This window comes from Dreissena polymorpha, chromosome 7 (assembly GCF_020536995.1).
Source record: "Dreissena polymorpha isolate Duluth1 chromosome 7, UMN_Dpol_1.0, whole genome shotgun sequence".
Lineage (NCBI taxonomy): Eukaryota > Metazoa > Mollusca > Bivalvia > Myida > Dreissenidae > Dreissena > Dreissena polymorpha.
This window is the reverse complement of record NC_068361.1, coordinates 63,673,223-63,693,262: the sequence shown is the minus strand read 5'-3', so window position 1 is coordinate 63,693,262 and position 20,040 is coordinate 63,673,223. Positions and strand designations below refer to the sequence as shown.

At 36.6% G+C, this 20,040-nt stretch overlaps 1 protein-coding gene across 1 annotated transcript in view; it reads left to right on the top strand.

Moving 5' to 3' along the window:
* The window catches only part of LOC127837894 (laminin subunit gamma-1-like), a 59,129-nt gene that overhangs the window by 12,667 nt on the left and 26,422 nt on the right, over window positions 1-20,040 (top strand). The window contains exons 2-6 of the mRNA XM_052365342.1: window positions 5,428-5,729; window positions 11,340-11,470; window positions 11,937-12,103; window positions 18,954-19,142; window positions 19,583-19,700. Coding sequence (XP_052221302.1) covers window positions 5,428-5,729; window positions 11,340-11,470; window positions 11,937-12,103; window positions 18,954-19,142; window positions 19,583-19,700 — 907 coding nt within the window. The remainder of the gene's footprint in view (window positions 1-5,427; window positions 5,730-11,339; window positions 11,471-11,936; window positions 12,104-18,953; window positions 19,143-19,582; window positions 19,701-20,040) is intronic.

The following is a 20,040-nucleotide window of genomic DNA, read 5'->3' as shown; positions in this document are numbered from 1 at the left end:
TGAGATACAATATTCTTGTTTTTATTTTTTGTGTGACAATAGTTATATTCCTTGTGAATTTCTCACGACGAATTTGAGTGTTTATGTGGCCACAAAGCAAGTTGGACATTTTTTAGTTAAGTTGAATGTTTTAGTTTGTTCTTTTTATGCTCCCCCCCCCCAAAAAATTTGGGGGGAGCATATAGTCGCCGCTTCGTCTGTCCGTCCGTGTGTCCGTCTGTCCGTCAGTGCACATTTTTTGTCCGGGCTATTTCTCAGCAACTAATGACCGGAATTCAATGAAACTTTATGGGAAGCTTCACTACCAAGAGGAGATGTGCATATAATCAGCAGGTTCTGGTCGGATGATTTTTCACAAAGTTATGGCCCTTTGAAATTTTCCATTAACTGTACATATAGTGCAATTCTTGTCCGGGCTATTTCTCAGCAACTAATGACCGGAATTCAATGAAACTTTATGGGAAGTTTCACGACCAAGAGGAGATGTGCATATTATCAGCGGGTTCTGGTCGGATGATTTTTCACAGAGTTATGGCCCTTTGAAATTTTATATAAAAAAAATATTCCCCCAACTACTGTGCCCTCAAGACGTTTCCTTTTATCTGAATACAGGGTTCGCACAGACCTTGAAAAGTGCTTGAAAATCAAGGTTTATCTTGAAAAGTGCTAAAAAACGATCTGGAGTGCTTAAAAGTGCTTATTTTCAACCATAGCCTTGAAAAGTGCTTAAAAAGTGCTTGAATTTGGCTGGAAAAGTGCTTGAAAAAAGGATAAAAATATTTAATTTCTGTGAGTCGGAAGTCGTAGTTTTTTTCACGATTTATGACGGTTCCGATCTGTTCATACGGGAAGGTACTGGATCGGTATGGGTTGGTACGGGTTTTAGAACGTAAGGGAGGCAACTACTACTAATCTTCCGCCAATTGGTCTACTTCGGTTTTTGTTGTACGCATTATGCCATTACGGTGCTGACAAGTTGAAATATGCCAGCGAATAAGTGCATTTTTCAGAAAGGGTGGCTTTTGAAGTACTCTTGGGTTGTTGACAATGCCGATTCTAAAGTCAAAGCATCTTGTAAAGAACGCAGAACAGGTATAGAGATCGACAGTATGGGGGAATCGGCGGTGAAAAGCCACCTAAAATGCAGTTTGTCTGTGAAGCAAATTCATTCGGTTAACCCAATTCATTCAGACGTACTGCAAAAGACAAAAGACAAAATAGTTGCACTTGACTGATTGTCAAATAAATTAGATGATACTGTGAAGAATAAATTAGATGATGCAGTGAAGAAACCGCAATCTGTTTACATGAGTGCAGACTCTCAGTCTGACCATACACAGTACACTATTGCATCTATAACAGATTTTACATGTACATGTTTACCTGCTGTAGAAAATTACTTAATAAGTATAATTTTTACAAGCCTCAATTAATACATGGCATTTTATATTGCCGTTGCGAGATTCTGTACATTTGTAGTTTTCTATTTTTACTTCAGAGTTAATTTGTATCAGATGCATAATTGTCTTTAACATTTTGTAGCAGCTATATTATACCACTGGAATATCTGTTATTAGCCGGATTTTTTTCAAAAAAATCTCGGCTTATAGATTGATGTTGTCGGGCGGGCGGGCGGGCGGGCGGGGTGGCGGCGTGCTCGAAAATGTTAAAGTTCTTATTTCATGGTATAACTTTGGTATGCTTGGACCTAGAGTCTTCAAACTTGACATGAAGGTTGGCCAGGATTAACAGATGACCACTGGTCATTTCAAGGTCATTCATTTGAAGGTCAAGGTCACTGTGACCTTCAATATAAAAAATGTTAAAGTTGTTATAACTTTGGTATGCTTGGACCTAGAGTCTTGAAACTTGACATGAAGGTTGGCCATAACTAGTTAGTAACCACTGGTCATTTCAAGGTCATTCATTTGAAGGTCAAGGTCACTGTGACCTTGAATGTAAAAATGTTAAAGTTCTTATTTCATGGTATAACTTTGGTATGCTTGGACCTAGAGTCTTCAAACTTGACATGAAGGTTGGCCAGGATTAACAGATGACCACTGGTCATTTCAAGGTCATTCATTTGAAGGTGAAGGTCACTGTGACCTTCAATATAAAAATGTTAAAGTTGTTATAACTTTGGTATGCTTGGACCTAGAGTCTTGAAACTTGACATGAAGGTTGGCCAGAACTAGTAAGTAACCACTGGACATTTCAAGGTCATTCATTTGAAGGTCAAGGTCACTGTGACCTTGAATGTAAAAATGTTAAAGTTGTTATAACTTTGGTATGCTTGGACCTAGAGTCTTGAAACTTGACATGAAGGTTGGCCAGAACTAGTAAGTAACCACTGGACATTTCAAGGTCATTCATTTGAAGGTCAAGGTTACTAATTTGCTAATAAAAAAATTGAGATCAAACTTTCCTAATTGTCAATTCAAGTTCATATTTGTGACCTTAAATGTTATTGTTGTTCATGTATATGCATGCATTCAAAACATAACACAAGGTTTGCTCATGCCTTGAAAAGTACTTACATTTCATTTTGACCTTTGAACAATATTTCAGTAATTTAAGTATTGCATTGACAAAAACACGAAAGGTACTTTCCTGTCATTTAAATCAAAAATCCGGCTTCAATGCGGTCATCTCCGACCGCGGAACTCTTGTGAACATTTAGATTACATACATGTAATGATTTTTAATACAAATAACAAGGTTTTTTGGTATGTGTAATGCCTTGGTCAATTACTATATCATAATGAAATATCTTACTTTTGATTAAACAGTTGTTACTGTAGCAGGGTAGTGCAGACTGTTGAAAATCACATAGAATGTTAGGCAAGAAGAGACCAATTTAGCGAAAATATTGTCAGTATTGGCCACAGAATAATATACAGTTTTCAGTAGGTCGGACTAAAAAACTTTTAAAAGTGCTTGAATTTGGATTTTTTCCCTTGAAAAGTGCTTAAAAAGTGCTTGAATTTCATTTGAGAAAATCTGTATGAACCCTGGAATATATAGTGCAATATTGTGACAAAAAAAAACTTTGGGGAGCATCACCTGTCACCGACGGTTTCTTGTTTGATAGTAGATCTGGAATCAAAATGTGTTTTTAAAACTGTAAATTGAAGAATATTTAAGCTGTATTATTATTTCTAGATTGAACGGCTCTTTGTCAGTACTATAGTTTCATGCTCTGTGTAAGCTGAACAAATAAAACGGTACTAATTGCAATAAGCTAATTAATGCGAGCACGATGATATATGGCATGTTGGTACTGTTTGCACATACCATAATTTGTCTAAAGAATGTGCAATGTTCATTCTTTCGTTGTGGTTAAATGGTTAAAGGACTGGAACTGCTGATATTTCAAAAACTCATGAGAAACAAATTTGAATCCTTGTATGTGTTATTTTGCGACGGATAATATTCATTGTGTACAGAAACTTAAACGTAAGAATACTGTACATAATAAACATAGATTTTGTAAATTTGTTAAAGAAATTTAATGGACAGCATGTTAAAATAGCTTAATTTGGTTAATTATGCTCCCCCAAAATTTATTTTGGGGGGAGCATATAGTCGCCGCTTCGTCTGTCCGTGCGTCTGTCTGTCTGTCCGTCCGTCCGTGCACAATTTTTGTCCGGGCTATTTCTCAGCAACTAATGACAGGAATTCAATGAAACTTTATGGGAAGCTTCACTACCAAGAGGAGATGTGCATATTATCAGCGGGTTCTGGTAGGATGATTTTTCACAGAGCTATGGCCCTTTGAAATTTGAAATTTTCTATAAAAAAATTCTTGTCCCTCCAACTACTGTGCCCTCAAGACGTTTCCTTTTATCTGAATATATAGTGCAATATTGTGACAAAAAAACTTTTATCAATCATTTATGATTTTCAATCTGATTCAAGTATTTACAGTGAAGTAAATGAATGATGTGTTCTATATTTGATCGGCAAGCTATGCAATATCCTAATGTAAATAAATTGTGTTGGTTTTGATTAAAACTTATTTTTTAAGTGGACAAAAAATACCTGAAAACTTAGATGTTCCCTAGACAAACTAAAAGGAGGTACATGTGTATTCATGTTTGTTAAATTCAAGATTTGCATGTATCCTTTCTTTGAAGTCACTTATTTCAAAGAAGCATAAAAAGCTAAGAATGTTAATTTGATTATCAAATGTTCTTTATATGCAAAGATAGTCAGTCTTCCTTCAATTTACAGACTCTTCAAGAGGTGTACTTACTTGCAAGACTCAACATAAACATAAAAAAAAAGCCATAGAACCTTCAAGTGTTGCTGGTCTTTGTGGGAAATCTCCACTTTGTGATTCCCAAATTTTTGTCTTTAGTAAATCTTTATACTATAAAATCCCTTTTTGTATACTTGCACTTTAAGCATAATATTGGATAACCCTTTCCCACTCAAGAGGCAAAGTGAAAATTGCTATGTGCAAACAGCAAAAAGCAGAATAGGGTGCGAGTAACTCACAGCCTGTTCAGGTTTTATGCTGTTTGCTGCTCATCAGTAACTTAGGGTTGGAAATGAACCCTTTACAACTTTATTCAGGTCTTCAATTAAATATAACTTTTTCTCAGAGACTACAAACACGTCAAAATAGGTCTCTAAGTGGCATCTAAGTGGTTAAGGATGAAATTTAGATATAATTAGTATGTCTCACTGTCCTAGTCCAAATAATGGTTTGTTGTATGGACATCATTTTTGGTGCATTAGAAATGCCAAAGTTATACTTATCAACAAAGTGCTTGATGGCAAAGCACACTTGAACTTCAGGTCTGTGTTTATTGATAATTAAAGGATGGTAGTGAAACCAAAACCTTTAAGATTTGGGGAAAAAAACTTAGTAAAAAGTACATAAATCAGAAGGAAAAATCTATATCTTTATTAAGCTTTTAGGAAAGAAGGTAAATGCTTTAAACAATTAAAAAATGCACATTAACAATAACAACTTTTTCAAATAAACATAATTATGTTTTTATATAAAAAACTGAGACATGGTCACAGAAAATGAAACAGTGGACAAAATGTAGCCTTGAAGTCGTTTGTCTGAGTGTTGTGTGTTGCAGTCAAGTGATAGGATTTCTCGGCCATGGTGCAGCTTTCATGTTCCATTTCACATAAAAATCCATGATTGGTAAACTTTGTTATTCTTTGACAATTGTCTACTGGTCAATAAGCCTTTTCCCGCTCTGGAGCAAAGTAAACTTGGTTGCTGTTCAGGTTTTATGCTGTTTGCTGTCATCGGTATCTAAGGGTTGGAAACGAAGTCTTAAAACTTGAATCAAGTAGGAAAGGTCTTAAATTTTATTTGATTTCCTAATGGACTACAAATGTGTGACGAAGTGGGTGTACATGTATAAGGGGCAAAGAGTTATTTAATGGTAAATCTGTCTTCAGGGAAGAGCTTTGACGTGACATACATTCGTATACGCTACCACTCGCCCAAACCGGAAAGCTTTGCCATCTACAAGCGTACAACAGAGGACAGTGAGTGGGAGCCATACCAGTTCTACAGCGCCTCCTGCGGGCGAACCTACGGCCTCCCGTACCGGGGCATCATCACCATAGACAAACCGGACGTGGCCACTTGCACAGATGAGTACAGTGACATTTCCCCACTCACCGGAGGGGAGGTGCCCTTCTCTACACTCGAGGGGCGACCTGGATCGGAGAAATTTGAGAATAGCGCAGTGCTTCAGGTAAGAACATGTTGAAATTGTACTGTTTTAATATGAGACTGTTCTGGGTAAACAGGACTTAATACATGTTTGTATTGTGTCATCCCTGCACAGGTTAATCAAGGACAACACTTTCCTTCTTAACTGGATTTTTGGTAAGAAGAGCCTTTCTTTAAACGAAAAATACCATACAAGCGTAAAGTATCTCCCTGATTAGTTTGTTAGGACTGGCTTATCTGAGATGACACTTTTAGCACATGCAGTAAACCCAGTTTTCTCAGATCGGGGCTCATTTGTATTGTGTCTGGCCAGCTACATTTAGCTGTGCTGGTAGAACACTTTACTACCAATCTGAGGATCACAAGTTTGATTTGTGGACCGGTGACATAGCTTGTGGAGGGATTGGTCAAGAGTTATTTCTCCAGCCATTTTCCCTCTCCCTCAGATTCAAGTGGGGATATTCTTAGTTAGTGGCATAAGTATGTGCACTAAGAGCATGCCAGCTTGCCCATGAAAAGTGGGAGAAAGTTAATTTACTGCTGTGATATAACTGAAATATTGGTAACAGGACTTTTTCTCCTTAGAGAATAGCTGTTTTTCACAAATATTTGAAGATATTGGCGACTCAAATTTTCACAATTTTAAAACTGCAACTGATTTTTCTCAATATTTATCAGTTAGCAACTTTTTTTTACAATTTTTAGCTCTACTGGCCATAGGCCAGAAGAGCTTATGGGATGGCATGGTGTCCGTCTGTGTGTGTGTGTGTGTGTGCGTTAGACTTTCTCTTGTTTATTCTATCCTTTTGAAACTTCAAAGAACCCCATTGAGAGTGAAGAAAATTTGTCCAACTTATTGTTGAAAATGAGCCATTTGAAGTTTAAATTTTACGTTTCTTGTTTATGCGATGAAATTTCCATTTTGGGTCTGTTTGTTTAAAACTTACTCAGATTGTTCATACTATCAAGGGCTCAAGCCCTTCTGATTCCAGCCAGTAGAGCGATTCAGGCCCTCATGGGCCTCTTGTTAAAAGTTAGCGACTCATTTGTTTTATAAAACAAAGGGCCATGCCACTTCACAAAAATTGGGGAAAAAAAGGCATCGTTAATTTGCAGAAAATTAATTTAACAAAAAAAAGCAAACTTTTTGGTGTTGGTACATGTACATGTAGGTATTTAAATTTTGGCGCAAAGAAATGAATTTATTAGCCAAATATTTTGCTAAATTTGCAAGAACACTTTTTATAATATTTGTCACTTTATATAATGCGGTGGACAAATATTCCTTATTTTGTTAATTGTACAGGTATTAGTTTGTATTGGCTGTTTTACAACTTCAAAAAATACATGTATGTAAATTTGGAAGACTAGTATCGATGATATTTAACCAGGTTTTCCGAAGGAAAAAACTGGTTATTAGATTGGCGAATGCGGGTGGGCTGGCGGGCTGGCTGGCGGGCGGGCGGAACAAGCTTGTCCGGGCCATAACTATGTCGTTTATTGTCAGATTTTAAAATCATTTGGCACATTTGTTCACCATCATTGGACGGTGTGTCGCGCGAAATAATTACGTCGATATCTCCAAGGTCAAGGTCACACTTTGAGTTCAAAGGTCAAAAATGGCCATAAATGAGCTTGTCCTGGCCATAACTATGTCATTCATTGTGAGATTTTAAAATCATTTGGCACATTTGTTCACCATCATGGGACGGTGTGTCGCACGTAAGAATCACGTCAATATCGCCAATGTCAAGGTCGCCACAACTAAAAATAGTTTTTTTTATAAAACAAACTTACAAAGGGGGTTAATTTTGTTTGTTCATTTCAAAAGTTCAGTTTGAGTTTTCTCCCTTTATCAGATTTTTTTTTCACAATGAAAACCTGGTTTTGTGACAATTTTGTCCCTTGTTTAAATTTTGAATGTAGATTGTATAATGTCTATTAAATTACATCTGTGTGATATTGAAAAAAAACTTGTACATGTACATGTACTTGGAATTTCTTGGTAGTGTAACAAACCCATCATAATATACTGGTAATTCTATTCAGCTATTAGTGTTTCAACAGTTAAGTACAGCTACATGTATGTGATTAAAGTCAATACCATGGCGTACACTTAGCTACAGTCTCTAGTAACCTTTTCGCTAGGATCTAATGGTATCATATTTTATATCCTCAGTTATTTATTCATTGTCTTAAGTACAATGGCAAGTGTTCTATTCCATTTCATGAATGTATTCAGCTATAGTCAGTTTGTAGGGAGGGTAACAAATCATCAAGTGTGGAGGTTGTTGGCACTTCACCAGATTAAACACTTCATGTACATGTAGATCTGTCTGTATCTGTTGCACAGCTGCAGTTAGTTTTTTCATCTTGGATGTGCCGATGTACTTGGGTTTTCCTGACATTGGCATACAATGAATTATTTTCAAGTTCAGCAGGGGCAGTAAATACACCATAAACAAATCTTGATCAAGTTCTATCCTGGGCTTCATGTTCACCTAAGGTTGAATGAGTTAGGTGTTATACATTCTAAATTTTTAATTAAAACACTAAAATGGAAATTGTTGTATTTTGTAAGCACCGAATGAAAAGTTTATTTTTGCTATTAGCACTGAATGGAATCGTTGCATTTTCTAAGAAACAAAATAATGTTAAATGTTGTAGTTTCAATGTTCAAAATCAACATTGTCATATTTCCAAGGCACCAACGAACAAAAAATGGTATTTTATGAGCATCAAATGGAAATTGTTGCATTTTCCAACTGCACAAGTTAGTCAATAATGCTTTTTGTTAAGGAACTTGAGCTTGAAGGTTTACATCAAAATATTGGATAAAATGTGTCTTGTTCTGTGAAATCTCGGCTTAATGCATGTGTGTAAAGTGTCGTCCCAGATTAGCCTGTGCAGTCTGCACAGGCTTATCCGGGACGACACTTTCCGCCTAAACCAGATTTTTTGCTTAAAAGAGACTTAATTTAAACTAAAAATGTTATAAAAGCGGAAAGTGTCGTCCCTGATTAGCCTGTGCGGACTGCACAGGCTAATCTGGGACGACACTTTACGCACATGCATTAAGCCCAATTTTCTCAGAACAAGACACAAATACTAAGAGAAATCAGTGATGATCATGATTAAACCTGAATACTTCCTTGAAGTGTTTGGTGTCCAGTTAATTTGACCTATTGTATATCCATAAAAAAAGTTAGTACATAAACCACAATAGAAATATTTAAAAAAAAAAAGTATTGTTAAAAAATGACAACAAGCATATCTTCTAAATAATTAGATAAGTGCTGGAATAAGAATTGAGTGGTTGTAAAATGACTTTGAAGAAGGGGCCCATATCTTCAAATATGGAAAAAATGATGTGCATGAACCAAATTTGAGGATAACTTTGAATTGATTTAACGTTTAAGGTTTTATATGCTGTTTGCTGCTCATCAGTATCTAAGGGTGGGAAATGAAGCCTTAACAATTTGAATCTTGTAAGAAAGGTCTCAAATTAAATATATCTTTCTAATGGACTACAAATTCGTGAAATACATATCGAAGTTATAAAGAGTTAAAGTTATGATCTTGCATGTGTGAGTCATATAAATAACATTTCATACACTATACCCTAACCTTTGATAAATGAACTGTGTAGTATACATGCCTCATATTTATTACTGAACTGTTCTTGAATATTGGAAGTATATTAGTGTTTATGGTAGTTTTTATAATTTCACAAAGAAAGTTGTACGGGTTTGAAGTGACTTGTCATTGACTTTCCTAGCAATATGATTACATCCAAAATACAGAGAGATTTTTATTGAACTAAATGTAATTTTTGGGACAGTCATACAGGCTGTAAAAATAAGCTACGATTTGAGAGCCATAGTTTCACCCTAATGGAAGTTTTCAATTAATTGGATACATGTTCATGTAGTATGGTAATTAATATAATCATAACTCTGTATACAATTAGCAGAGTACCAGATAAGGTTCGTGTTTTCGTAATTACGAATTATTTTCAAGTCCGTTACGTCTTTATTTTAAAATCTTGTCGTACCATTAAGAATTACAAAATCAAGTTACGAATATTATTTTTACATCAGTTCGTATCTATTTTTAATGAGCTCTTTTCGCGTATTAAAGATCTTTTCGGTGCTTATATAAAATGGTTATCGGGTTTGTTTAACAAAGCGCATTTTTCTAATAAAAGCGGCGTGTACAGTCTATCTGTCAAAAAACAATGGCTGTGCCCAGAGAGCGTCCTAAAAAACTGCAAAGCGTGCAAAAACACGCTTTTAACATATTGTACGCAAAGTGAGCCGAAGTTGAATGTTAAGAAAGACATTATAGAAAAGATCTTATACGATGTTGTATGTTCAGTTGCCGAAACAGTCGGAAAAGCTAAAAAAACGCAACACAATGGGTCCAAACTTAGACAAAAAACATTGAACGAGTGGAAGGGACAATGCCCGTGGCCAATCGTTGAAAAGATTGAAGGGGAGACCCGTTTTAATTGTGAAATATATAAAAATTCATCGAAGGCATGCAATCTAAGCACAGTTTGCGCATATGAAGGTATTTGAAAAATAAAATTGTATAATACTGAATAGACACTGTTGAACTCGTTTTAATTAAGTTGCTAGTAAGTTTATTTTGATTTTTTGCATGAAAATACCCATTATTATTTATTTTTAGGTCATTTAGAAAAGTTTTGAATTATTTTCCAAAACTTAGTAGTAACTTTAAGAAAAAAAAATCAGAGTTAAGAAATATTTTTGAAGATCTGGTAGTAACGTTAAGAATTTCACAAAACCTTATCTGGAGCTCTGAACTAGAGTACATTTGTGTAACTTTGGTTTAAAGATGATTGCAATCAGTGGCAAGGCAATTTAAGAAGCAAATGAAAATGGCTTTTGCAACCAGCATAAAACCTGAACAGCCTGCAAGTAACTAACAGTCTGTTCAGGTTTTATGCTGTTTGCTGCTCATCAGTAACTAAGGGTTGGAAATGAAGCCTTTAAAACTTGAATTTCAATATAGTAAGAAAAGTCTTTTATTATTTTAAAGTTTTAAGGGACCGCAAATGGGTCAAAATATGTATCTAAGCGGTAAAGCTCTTCAGCTCTTCAATTTTCATCATATTGAAACGATTGTTGGAATTGTTTAAAAAATAATAATTATCAGCAGTCATAAGCCAATCCTTGCAAGGGAGAATTTATTTTACACTCACAAACATTAAGGAATTCAATGAGAACATCTTTATTTGATTCACCAATAATTTATTTTTTTATATAACAAATCCTGTTTATTCCTGATTCTACCGCTCAGTTTCACATTGCCTTGCATTCATTCTGCACAAAATTATGTTTAACAAAAAATATGAGCAGCATCATCCAAAAATGAGCCGTATTACCATAATTATGTAACCAAAGTAGCCCCAGACCAGCCTGCATTTTCTTGCAATGCGGTCAGGAGCTACCCTGTCTGCTATTCGTGATTCACTGTCTCATTAGGGGACAGGGTAGCCCCTGACCAGACTGCGCAGATACGCGGGCTTGTATGGAGCCACGCTGGCCAGATATGGCATTAGAACCATTTTTGCATTACGTGGCACAAATGTTATTATGTATTTCAGGAATGGGTCACGGCTACGGACATTCGTATCATGCTGACCCGCATGAACACATTCGGTGATGAGATCTTTGGTGACCCCCGGGTACTGCGCTCCTACTTCTACGCCATCGATGACCTGGCAGTCGGAGCTAGGTTAGTTGCTGATCATCCCTTTCCAGATCAAAAGCAAAGTGAAAATGGATAAATGCAACTTGAAGTCTGTTTAATTTTTATTTGCTTTATGCTGCTCATCAGTGTCTAAGAGTTAGAAATAAAGAAATAACCACCTGAATCTAGTTAGAAAAAAATATTAATTTAGTTTAATTTGATTTTATTTATATAGGAACTACAATCTGATCCTAATGAAGGATTTTCTTTCACTTGTTTTAACTCTTTCAGTGCTGGAACCGAATTTAGAAGGCCTTTGCAAACAGTTTGGATCCAGATGAGACGCCACAGAATGTGGTGTCTCATCAGGATCCAAACTGTTTGCTATTCTGATAGTATTCTTTGACAAAAAAAAGGAAAATGCTAATTAAAAAAATTCAGCAGACAACATTTTAGCAGAAGACAAACTTCCCAGCATGCACAGGGTTAATGACTGCTGTCCTATCTGCAGGTGCAAGTGTAATGGACACGCCAACAAGTGCGAGATCGGGCCAAACCGTGAACTTGTGTGTGAATGTCAGCACAACACCACAGGGCCAGACTGCAACATCTGTAAACCATTCTACAACGACCGACCTTGGGCCAGGGCCACAGAAAATGATGCAATGGAGTGTCTACGTAAGTTAACTCCACTGATGCATGCCTGAATGGCTGTGGAGATGAAAATTTGGGGAAAATATAAAATTGCCCATAGGAATATGACCAAATAGCATCTTTAAAATAAACAAAAATTCTCTGCTTTTCAGATGTTGCAAAGACACATTGTTTTATACAAATGATGGCACGTTTTTAGCTCACCTGAGCGATAGCTCGGGGTGAGCTATTGTGATCACTCACCGTCCGGCGTCCGTCCGTCTGTCTGTCTGTCTGTCTGTCTGTAAACAATTTGTAAACATCTTCTTCTACTAAACCATTGAGCCAATTTCAACTAAATTTCATGTGGAGCATCCCTAGGTCATGGGACAAAAGAATTGTTAAAAAAAATTTGATCACATAACCAAGATGGCCGCCATGACCATATATGGTAAAAACCTTAAAAAATCTTCTTGTCAGAAACCCCTCATCAGATTTTCAAAAAATTTCACAGGGATGACCTTTGAAGGCTCCCCTGAAAAAGTTGTTCAAAGAAATTTGATTCGTCAAAAAACATGGCCGCAGGAGCTCGTTGAACTTTGCATGTTTATTCGTTTTTGCCTATTTTGTGAAAACTTTCAAAAATCTTCCACATTTTTCATGCAATCTGTATGAAATTTGGTCAGAATGTTTATCTTGAAGAAATCTGGGTTGGGATTGTATTTGGGTCATCTGGGGTCAAAAACTAGATCACTAGGTCAAATAATAGAAAAACCTTGTGTAGACAATAGAGGTTACATTTTACATCCAATCTTTATGAAATTTGGTCAGAATGTTTGTCTTGATGAAATCTGGGTTGGAATTGTATATGGGTCATCTGTGGTCAAAAACTAGGTCACAAGGTCAAATAATAGAAAAACCTTTAACAGCATAATTAATTGTTTTTCACTAAGTGTATTATAATAATTTAAAAATCAGATTAAAGAGAATAAAATTTTCTTTATTATGGTTTTTATTTCATGAAAATCCATAAAGGATAAGTGTTATTAATCGTTGCTTAATTATTGAACAATGTGAAATATCGGTATTGATTTTTTTCCTGACATGCAGTCCCAGATATTAACCGCTTTCAGCTGTAGACTGTGCTTCAATACATCGCCGTGTTATTGAGCTGAAAAATTGATACGCAGTCGGCATACACACCGGTCATCGAGACAAATTACTGATGTGAAAACAAATTGTACATCGTAGCAGCTTAAATTAACAATTACATCTGATTAAAGATTAAAGATTGCTGCCGATTTAAATCAATTTGAGTACTTTTTGCATATATTTAATGCCGAATGGGAAGCTGTGTTTAGACTCAAGTTGACAAAAATGGCAACGAGATACTTGCCTGTTGGATATAAGGTGAAAGATCTTGAAGGTGCATAAAATAAGTGGCGCTGGGAATGGTTACACGAGAAAGACTACGCTGTAGTCTACAGGCGGGGAGTGAACTGGTTGAGAAAAGTGGAAGCTTGTGGAAAAGCGATTTGAGAAGTTTGTAAGGAAACCCTAAATTATCAGTCTTGTGGGAAGAAGGCATTTTGTCTCCACGCAGAGGACCCTAATCACATAAAGAATATAAGAACCATCAAGACCAACCAGGTAGGGATTTTATTTTTTTTAAACTAACACCCCGAATTTGGTCGTATTTTCTGTTGCTAAAGTTTATTGTTTAGTTTTTTTTGCATAAAAAATCGGCAAGATAGATCTAGCAAATTTGCCAATTTTTTTTATTAATGACGTTTGATTCATTGATTGTGAGCTTTTAAAATATTTTGACCTTTGAATAAAGCATAAAACAGGAAAAGAATTTTAACAGTAATTGAAAATACGATCAAATACGCCATTTTTGCTGACTGGGACAGGTCTTTTTTAGTTAAATAAAATGTTTTATTGTCCCCAACATATGAGCCCAGCAGCAAGAAATGTTTTTTTTTACTTTTTGTTAAACAAATATGGGCAACCTACCGTAACCCAAATTCGAGGATGTTCTATTTTTATCGATTAAATGGATGATTATTGTCTTGGAATCATTTCAAAGTAATACAGCCGAGTTTAAAATTATTATTTTGTGCTATTTAACATTTCATTATTTCTTTAATTATTTGCTAAATATTGCTTCATGTAACCATTACATCGTCGAATTTGGGTCACACCGGGATACAATTATTTAGCATTCAAACAAAACAATTGGGATAAAAACTAGGGGAACCCATGCTGAAATTTTCAATTTTAACTGTTGAGCAGAAGCCACCATACCCAATTTTCTTAGGTGAATGTGGAGGCTTCTGGAAGCATGATTCTGTGAATATAAATGGTGACAAACATTTGATTCTGCATTTATTAAACATGTATTATTGACTTTTTAAAGTATGTGTGAAAAATATAATAATTTGTAACGACTGTTACAGGTTTGACCGGGTTCTTCAAAAGCAACACCTGCAGTCGAGTCCATGCCAGACAGTGGGTGCATGTGAATGAATTGCCTTTTGACTAACTTTTGTGTGTTCCTTATAAAATACATGAAGATTTTCAAATATATGTGTATGTTGTTTTTTTTAAGAAAATAGAATCACCAGAACAGGTACAGGCACCTTTTTAATGCGTCGAATCCAGGAGCTTCCGGGGGCCTCCGGCCCCCTTGTCCCCTGGACCCACTGAGGGCCCTGCGGCCCCCTGGCCCGCAGCTTAAAGTTCAGGATTTTCAAAATATCCAACTTTGACCCCTGCAAATGCTTTGCTAAAACTTTGGCTACAGTTTCTTAAATTTGGCTACACAAAATTCCATTTGGCTAAAAAGTTGGCTACAGAAATTTTTGGGCCAGGGGAGCCCTGTTTGGATTGTTTTTGGGTCATCTGGGGTCAGCAACTAGGTACTAGGTCAAATAATAGAAAAACCTTGTGTAGACTATAGAGGTCATAGTTTTCATCAGACCTTAATGAAATAGAGTCAGAATGTTTGTCTTGTTAAAATCTGGGTTGGGATTGAATTTGGGTCATCTAGGGTCAAAAACTAGGTCAGATTTAAAAAAACTTTTGTAGACAGTAGAGGTCACAGTCATTAAATCTTTATGAAATTTGACCAGAATATTAATCTTGATGAAATCTGGGTTGGGATTGTATTAGGGTCATCTGGGGTCAAAAACTAGGTCACCAGGTCAAATCATAGAAAAACTTTGTGAAGACAATAGAGGTCATAGTTTTCATATGATATTAATGAAATATGGTCAGAATGTTTATCTTGATAATATCTGATTTTGGATCGTATATGGGTCATCTGGGGTCAAAAATTAAGTCACCGGGCCAATTCTAGTAAAACCTTGTGTAGATGAAAGAGGTCACAGTTTTCATCACGTCTTAATGAAATTTTGTCAGAATGTATTAATTAATGAAATTTGGCTTGGGATTGTATATGGGTCTAATAAAATTTAAGTTTATGAAGCAAGGTTAGTCAGGTGAGCGATTCAGGGCCATCATGGCCCTCTTGTTTGTTGTGGTCATGTGTTATTCTGTCAGACAGAGACCAATTGAATGCCCCTGGTAGGGTGGCATATAGCAGTTGAACTGTCCGTCAGTCCGTCTGGTCAGTCAGTCTATGCGTCTGTCCGAAAACTTTAACATTGGCCATAACTTGCAATATTGAAGATAGCAACTTGATATTTGGCATGCATGTGTATCTCATGGAGCTGCACATTTTGAGGTGTAAAAGATCAAGGTCATTTTTCAAGGTGAAAGACTATGCCTAACTGATGAAACTCCTTTAAGACATGGATCCCTTCCAATTCAGAGCCTAATCCAATACTAAAAGGTGTATATGTATGTGTTTATTGTTATGAAGTGAACACGCTTTAAAACTAAAACATATTAATGGTGTTTCGCCAAATGGAGCATTCCATCATTAGATCGATGCATTTTTATATCCCCATTACTGGTTATGGGGGCTATATAGGAGTCACTTTGTCTGTCTGTCTGTCACAAGTTGTATCTAGATGATGTATAGGTCAAGTTTTAATATGGGTCATGCCTTGTCAAAAACTAGGTCACGGGGTCACTTAGTGTGTTTTAAACCTAAAGTTTGTCCGGACCTTAACTATGTCATTTATCGTTAGATTTTAAAATAACTTGGTACATTTGTTCACCATCATGGCACGGTGTGTCGTGTGAAAGAAGTACGTCAATATCTCAAAGGTCAAGATCACACTTGGAGTTCAAAGGTCAAATGCATGCAGTGCTCCAGCTAGGCCTAAATTTGAGGGCGCCCCGCCCTGCCCTCCGGAACCTCCGCCCTGCCCTCCTGAACCTCCGCCCTGCCCTCCCAAACCTCCTCCCTGCCCCCCTAAAAAAATTTTTTTTTGTTTACATATGATAATTGATAAATCTCTTATTATTATACAAGTAACTTATTTATTTCTCATTGTAGACATTATATTTAAATGGTTTAATAATAATGGGAATAATATATTCTAGCAATTATTAATAACATAAAAATTAAAATGCATGTGGAAGCATTCCAGAAAAGCCCGCGCACTCGAAAGTGCCCTTTTGACAAAATTCAACGCGTCGAAAGTGCCCTTTTGGCAAAAAAGCCACCCTGCCCTTTTTTAATCCTAGCTGGAGCACTGGCATGCCCGGGCCATAACTTTTATCATTTATTGTGAGATTTAAAAATTATTTGGCAAATTTGTTCACCATCATTGGACGGTGTGTCGCACGAAAGAATTTCGTCGATATCTCCAAGGTCAAGGTCACACTCCGAGTTCAAAGAAAGGTCAAATGCATGTCCGGGCCATAACTTTATCATTTATCGTGAGATTTTAAAATAATTTGGCAAATTTGTTCCCCATCATTGGACGGTATGTCACGCGAAAGAATTACGTCAATATCTTTAAGGTCAAGGTCACAATTTGAGTTCAAAGATAAAAAATGGCCATAAATGAGCTTGTCCGGGCAATAACTATGTCATTCATTGCGAGATTTTAAAATCATTTGGCACATTTACTCACCATAATTGGACAGTGTCGCGCGAAAGAATTACGTTGATATCTCCAAGGTCAAGGTCACACTTAAGTACAAAGGTCAAAAATGGCCATAATTGAGCTTGTCCGGGTCATAACTATGTTGTTCATTGTAAAATTTTAAAATCATTTGGCACATTTGTTCACCATTATTGGCGGAGTGTCCCGCGAAAGAGTTACGTTGATATCTCCTAGGTCAAGGTCAAACTTTGAGTTCAAAGGTCAAAAATGGCCATAAATGAGCTTGTCGGGGCAATAAGTATGTCATTTATTGTCAGATTTTAAAATAATTTGGCACATTTGTTCACCATCATTGGACGGTGTGTCGCGCGACAGATTTACGTCGATATCTCCACGGTCAAGGTCGCCACAACTAAAAATAGATTTGATTTTGATACAAGCGGGGTAACTATGATGAACACATTACAAATTTAAAAATGCTGGAACGCCTTCTTTATTCTGCATACAAATAATGCACATTGTTGTCCCCTACCGGTTTCACCGGAGGGGACTTATGGTTTGCGCTTTGTGCTTCTGTGAGTCTGTCTGTCTGTCAGTCACACTTTTCTGGATTCTGCAATAACTTTAAAAGTTCTTAATATTTTTTCATGAAACTTGCAACATGGATAGATGGCAACATAGACATTATGCACGTCATTTCATTTTGTTTCTACGTCAAAAATTGTGGTTGCTATGGCAACCAAAAAATAATAATCTGGAAATGGTGGAATTTCTGACTATGGTGGAGCTGATAGGGGACCATATTGCTTGACAATAGCCTTGGTCTAGATGTTTTTTTATCCCCCCTGATGGAATGAACGGGGGTTTATTGTTTTTGGTCTGTCTGTCTGTCTGTCTGTCTGTCTGTCTGTCTGTCTGTATGTCTGTCTGCCTGTCTATCACATTTTTAGTGGTTAAAGGTCAAGGTCATCCTTCAAGGTCAAAGGTCAATTATATGGCTTCAAAGCGGCGCAGAAGAGGGCATTGTGTTTCACAAACACAGCTCTTGTTTACTGCCTTCAATAATACAAGTCCTCGGAGAAAAGATAATATTTTGTATTTACATGTAATTGAAATTCCATGGTGATTCATGGTTTAATAAGAATATTTTGATTTTTATGATGGAGATATGTTTTCAAGTTTCTGTGAATCCCTGTTTGCGACTGTTACAGCATGAGTAATGTTTGCTTCTTTGGTTACAGCCTGCGACTGTAATGGCATGAGTAACGAGTGTTACTTTAGTTAAAGCCTGCAAAACGTAAAATCGTACGAATTGTATTATGAAAAAGAGAGAGAAAAAATTCCAAGAAAAAAGCATACTTAAATTATTTTTTTTAGGTTAATCTTAATCCGAAAATTTAACAGGTTAACTGGTCGTTTCGGTAGGTTAACTGGTTAACCTTTTGCATCCCTAGTTTTGAGTGTTACTTTGTTTCAACCTGCGACTGTAATGGCAAGAGTTACAAGTGCTACTTTGATTCAATCTGCAACATGAATGGCATCAGTAACAAATGCTACATTTGTTTCAGCCTGCAACTTAAATGGCATAAGTAACAAGTGTTACTTTGTTTCAGCCTGCGACAGTAACGAATGCTGCTTTGTTTCAGTATGCAAATGTAACAGCATGAGTTACAAGTTCTACTTTGTTTCAGATTGTGATATTAACAGCATTAGTAATGAGTGCTACTTTGTTTCAACCTGCCACTGTAACGACATCAGTAACAAGTTCTTCTTTGTTTCAGCCTGCAACTGTAATGGCATGAATAACGAGAGTTACTTTATTTCAGCCTTTGACAGTAACAGCGTGAGTAACAATTGTAACTTTGTTTCAGCCTGCGACTGTAACGGCATGAGTAATGAGTGCTACTTTGACGCGGAGCTGTACCGCAACACAGGTCACGGGGGTCACTGCACAAACTGCCGAGACAACCGAGGGGGTGTAAACTGTGAGCAGTGTCTGCCCAATCACTACATCAAAGCTGATACCAATCGGTGTACGGCCTGTAACTGCGATCCTACTGGTAAGAAGTGTTCGCGGTTAACCCTTCAACGCTTAAATACACATTTTGACAAGTCTGTAGCTCCATAGACAATCAATTAAATTAAATACTTTTTTTACTAGATTCAAGTTTTAAACGTCTCATTTCCAAACCTACGAAACTGATTATCAGCATACAGCATAAAGCCTTAATAGACTGCGAGTTACTCATAGGCTGTTCTAGTTTTATGCTGGTAGCTTAAAAGCGATTTTCACTTGGCTTCTGAGCAGGTAAAAATAAAAAGGGTTTCCATTGATTGAAAAATATTCTGTACTTGTATTAGGTTGAGCCCAAGAGCAAAACATGCAAGCTTTGATTTGTATGACAGATTTGCAGCTTTAAGTTGAAATATTTTAACGATTGTGTAAGATTCAATAATGTATTGTTTAACAATAGGTAGGAATGGCTGTTTTTCTTGCCAGGTTCGGAGAATCTTCAGTGTGATGATTCGGGTCAGTGTCAATGCAAGCCCGGTGTCACTGGCAAGATGTGTGACCGATGCCAGGAAAATTATTATGACTTTAGCATATATGGATGCAGGTACATAGTTTTTATGCCTCCGAAGGAGGGCATATAGTGATCGAACTGTCCGTCCGTTTGTCTGTCCGTCACACTTTGCGATTAGGTTTCGAAAAATGCTCATAACTTCTATGTCGCTACAGATAGCAATTTCCTATTTGGCATGCATGTGTATATGGACAAGGCCTTTCCAAACGCACACAAATTTTGACCCCTGTGACCTTGGCCTTGAACTTAGGGTCCGCGTTTAGGTTTTGAAATCTGCGTTTAGGTTTCAAAAAAGCTCATAACTTCTATCAAGCGTTTATAGGGGGCATAAGTCATCCTATGGTGACAGCTCTTGTTTTTAGCTAAAGAAAGT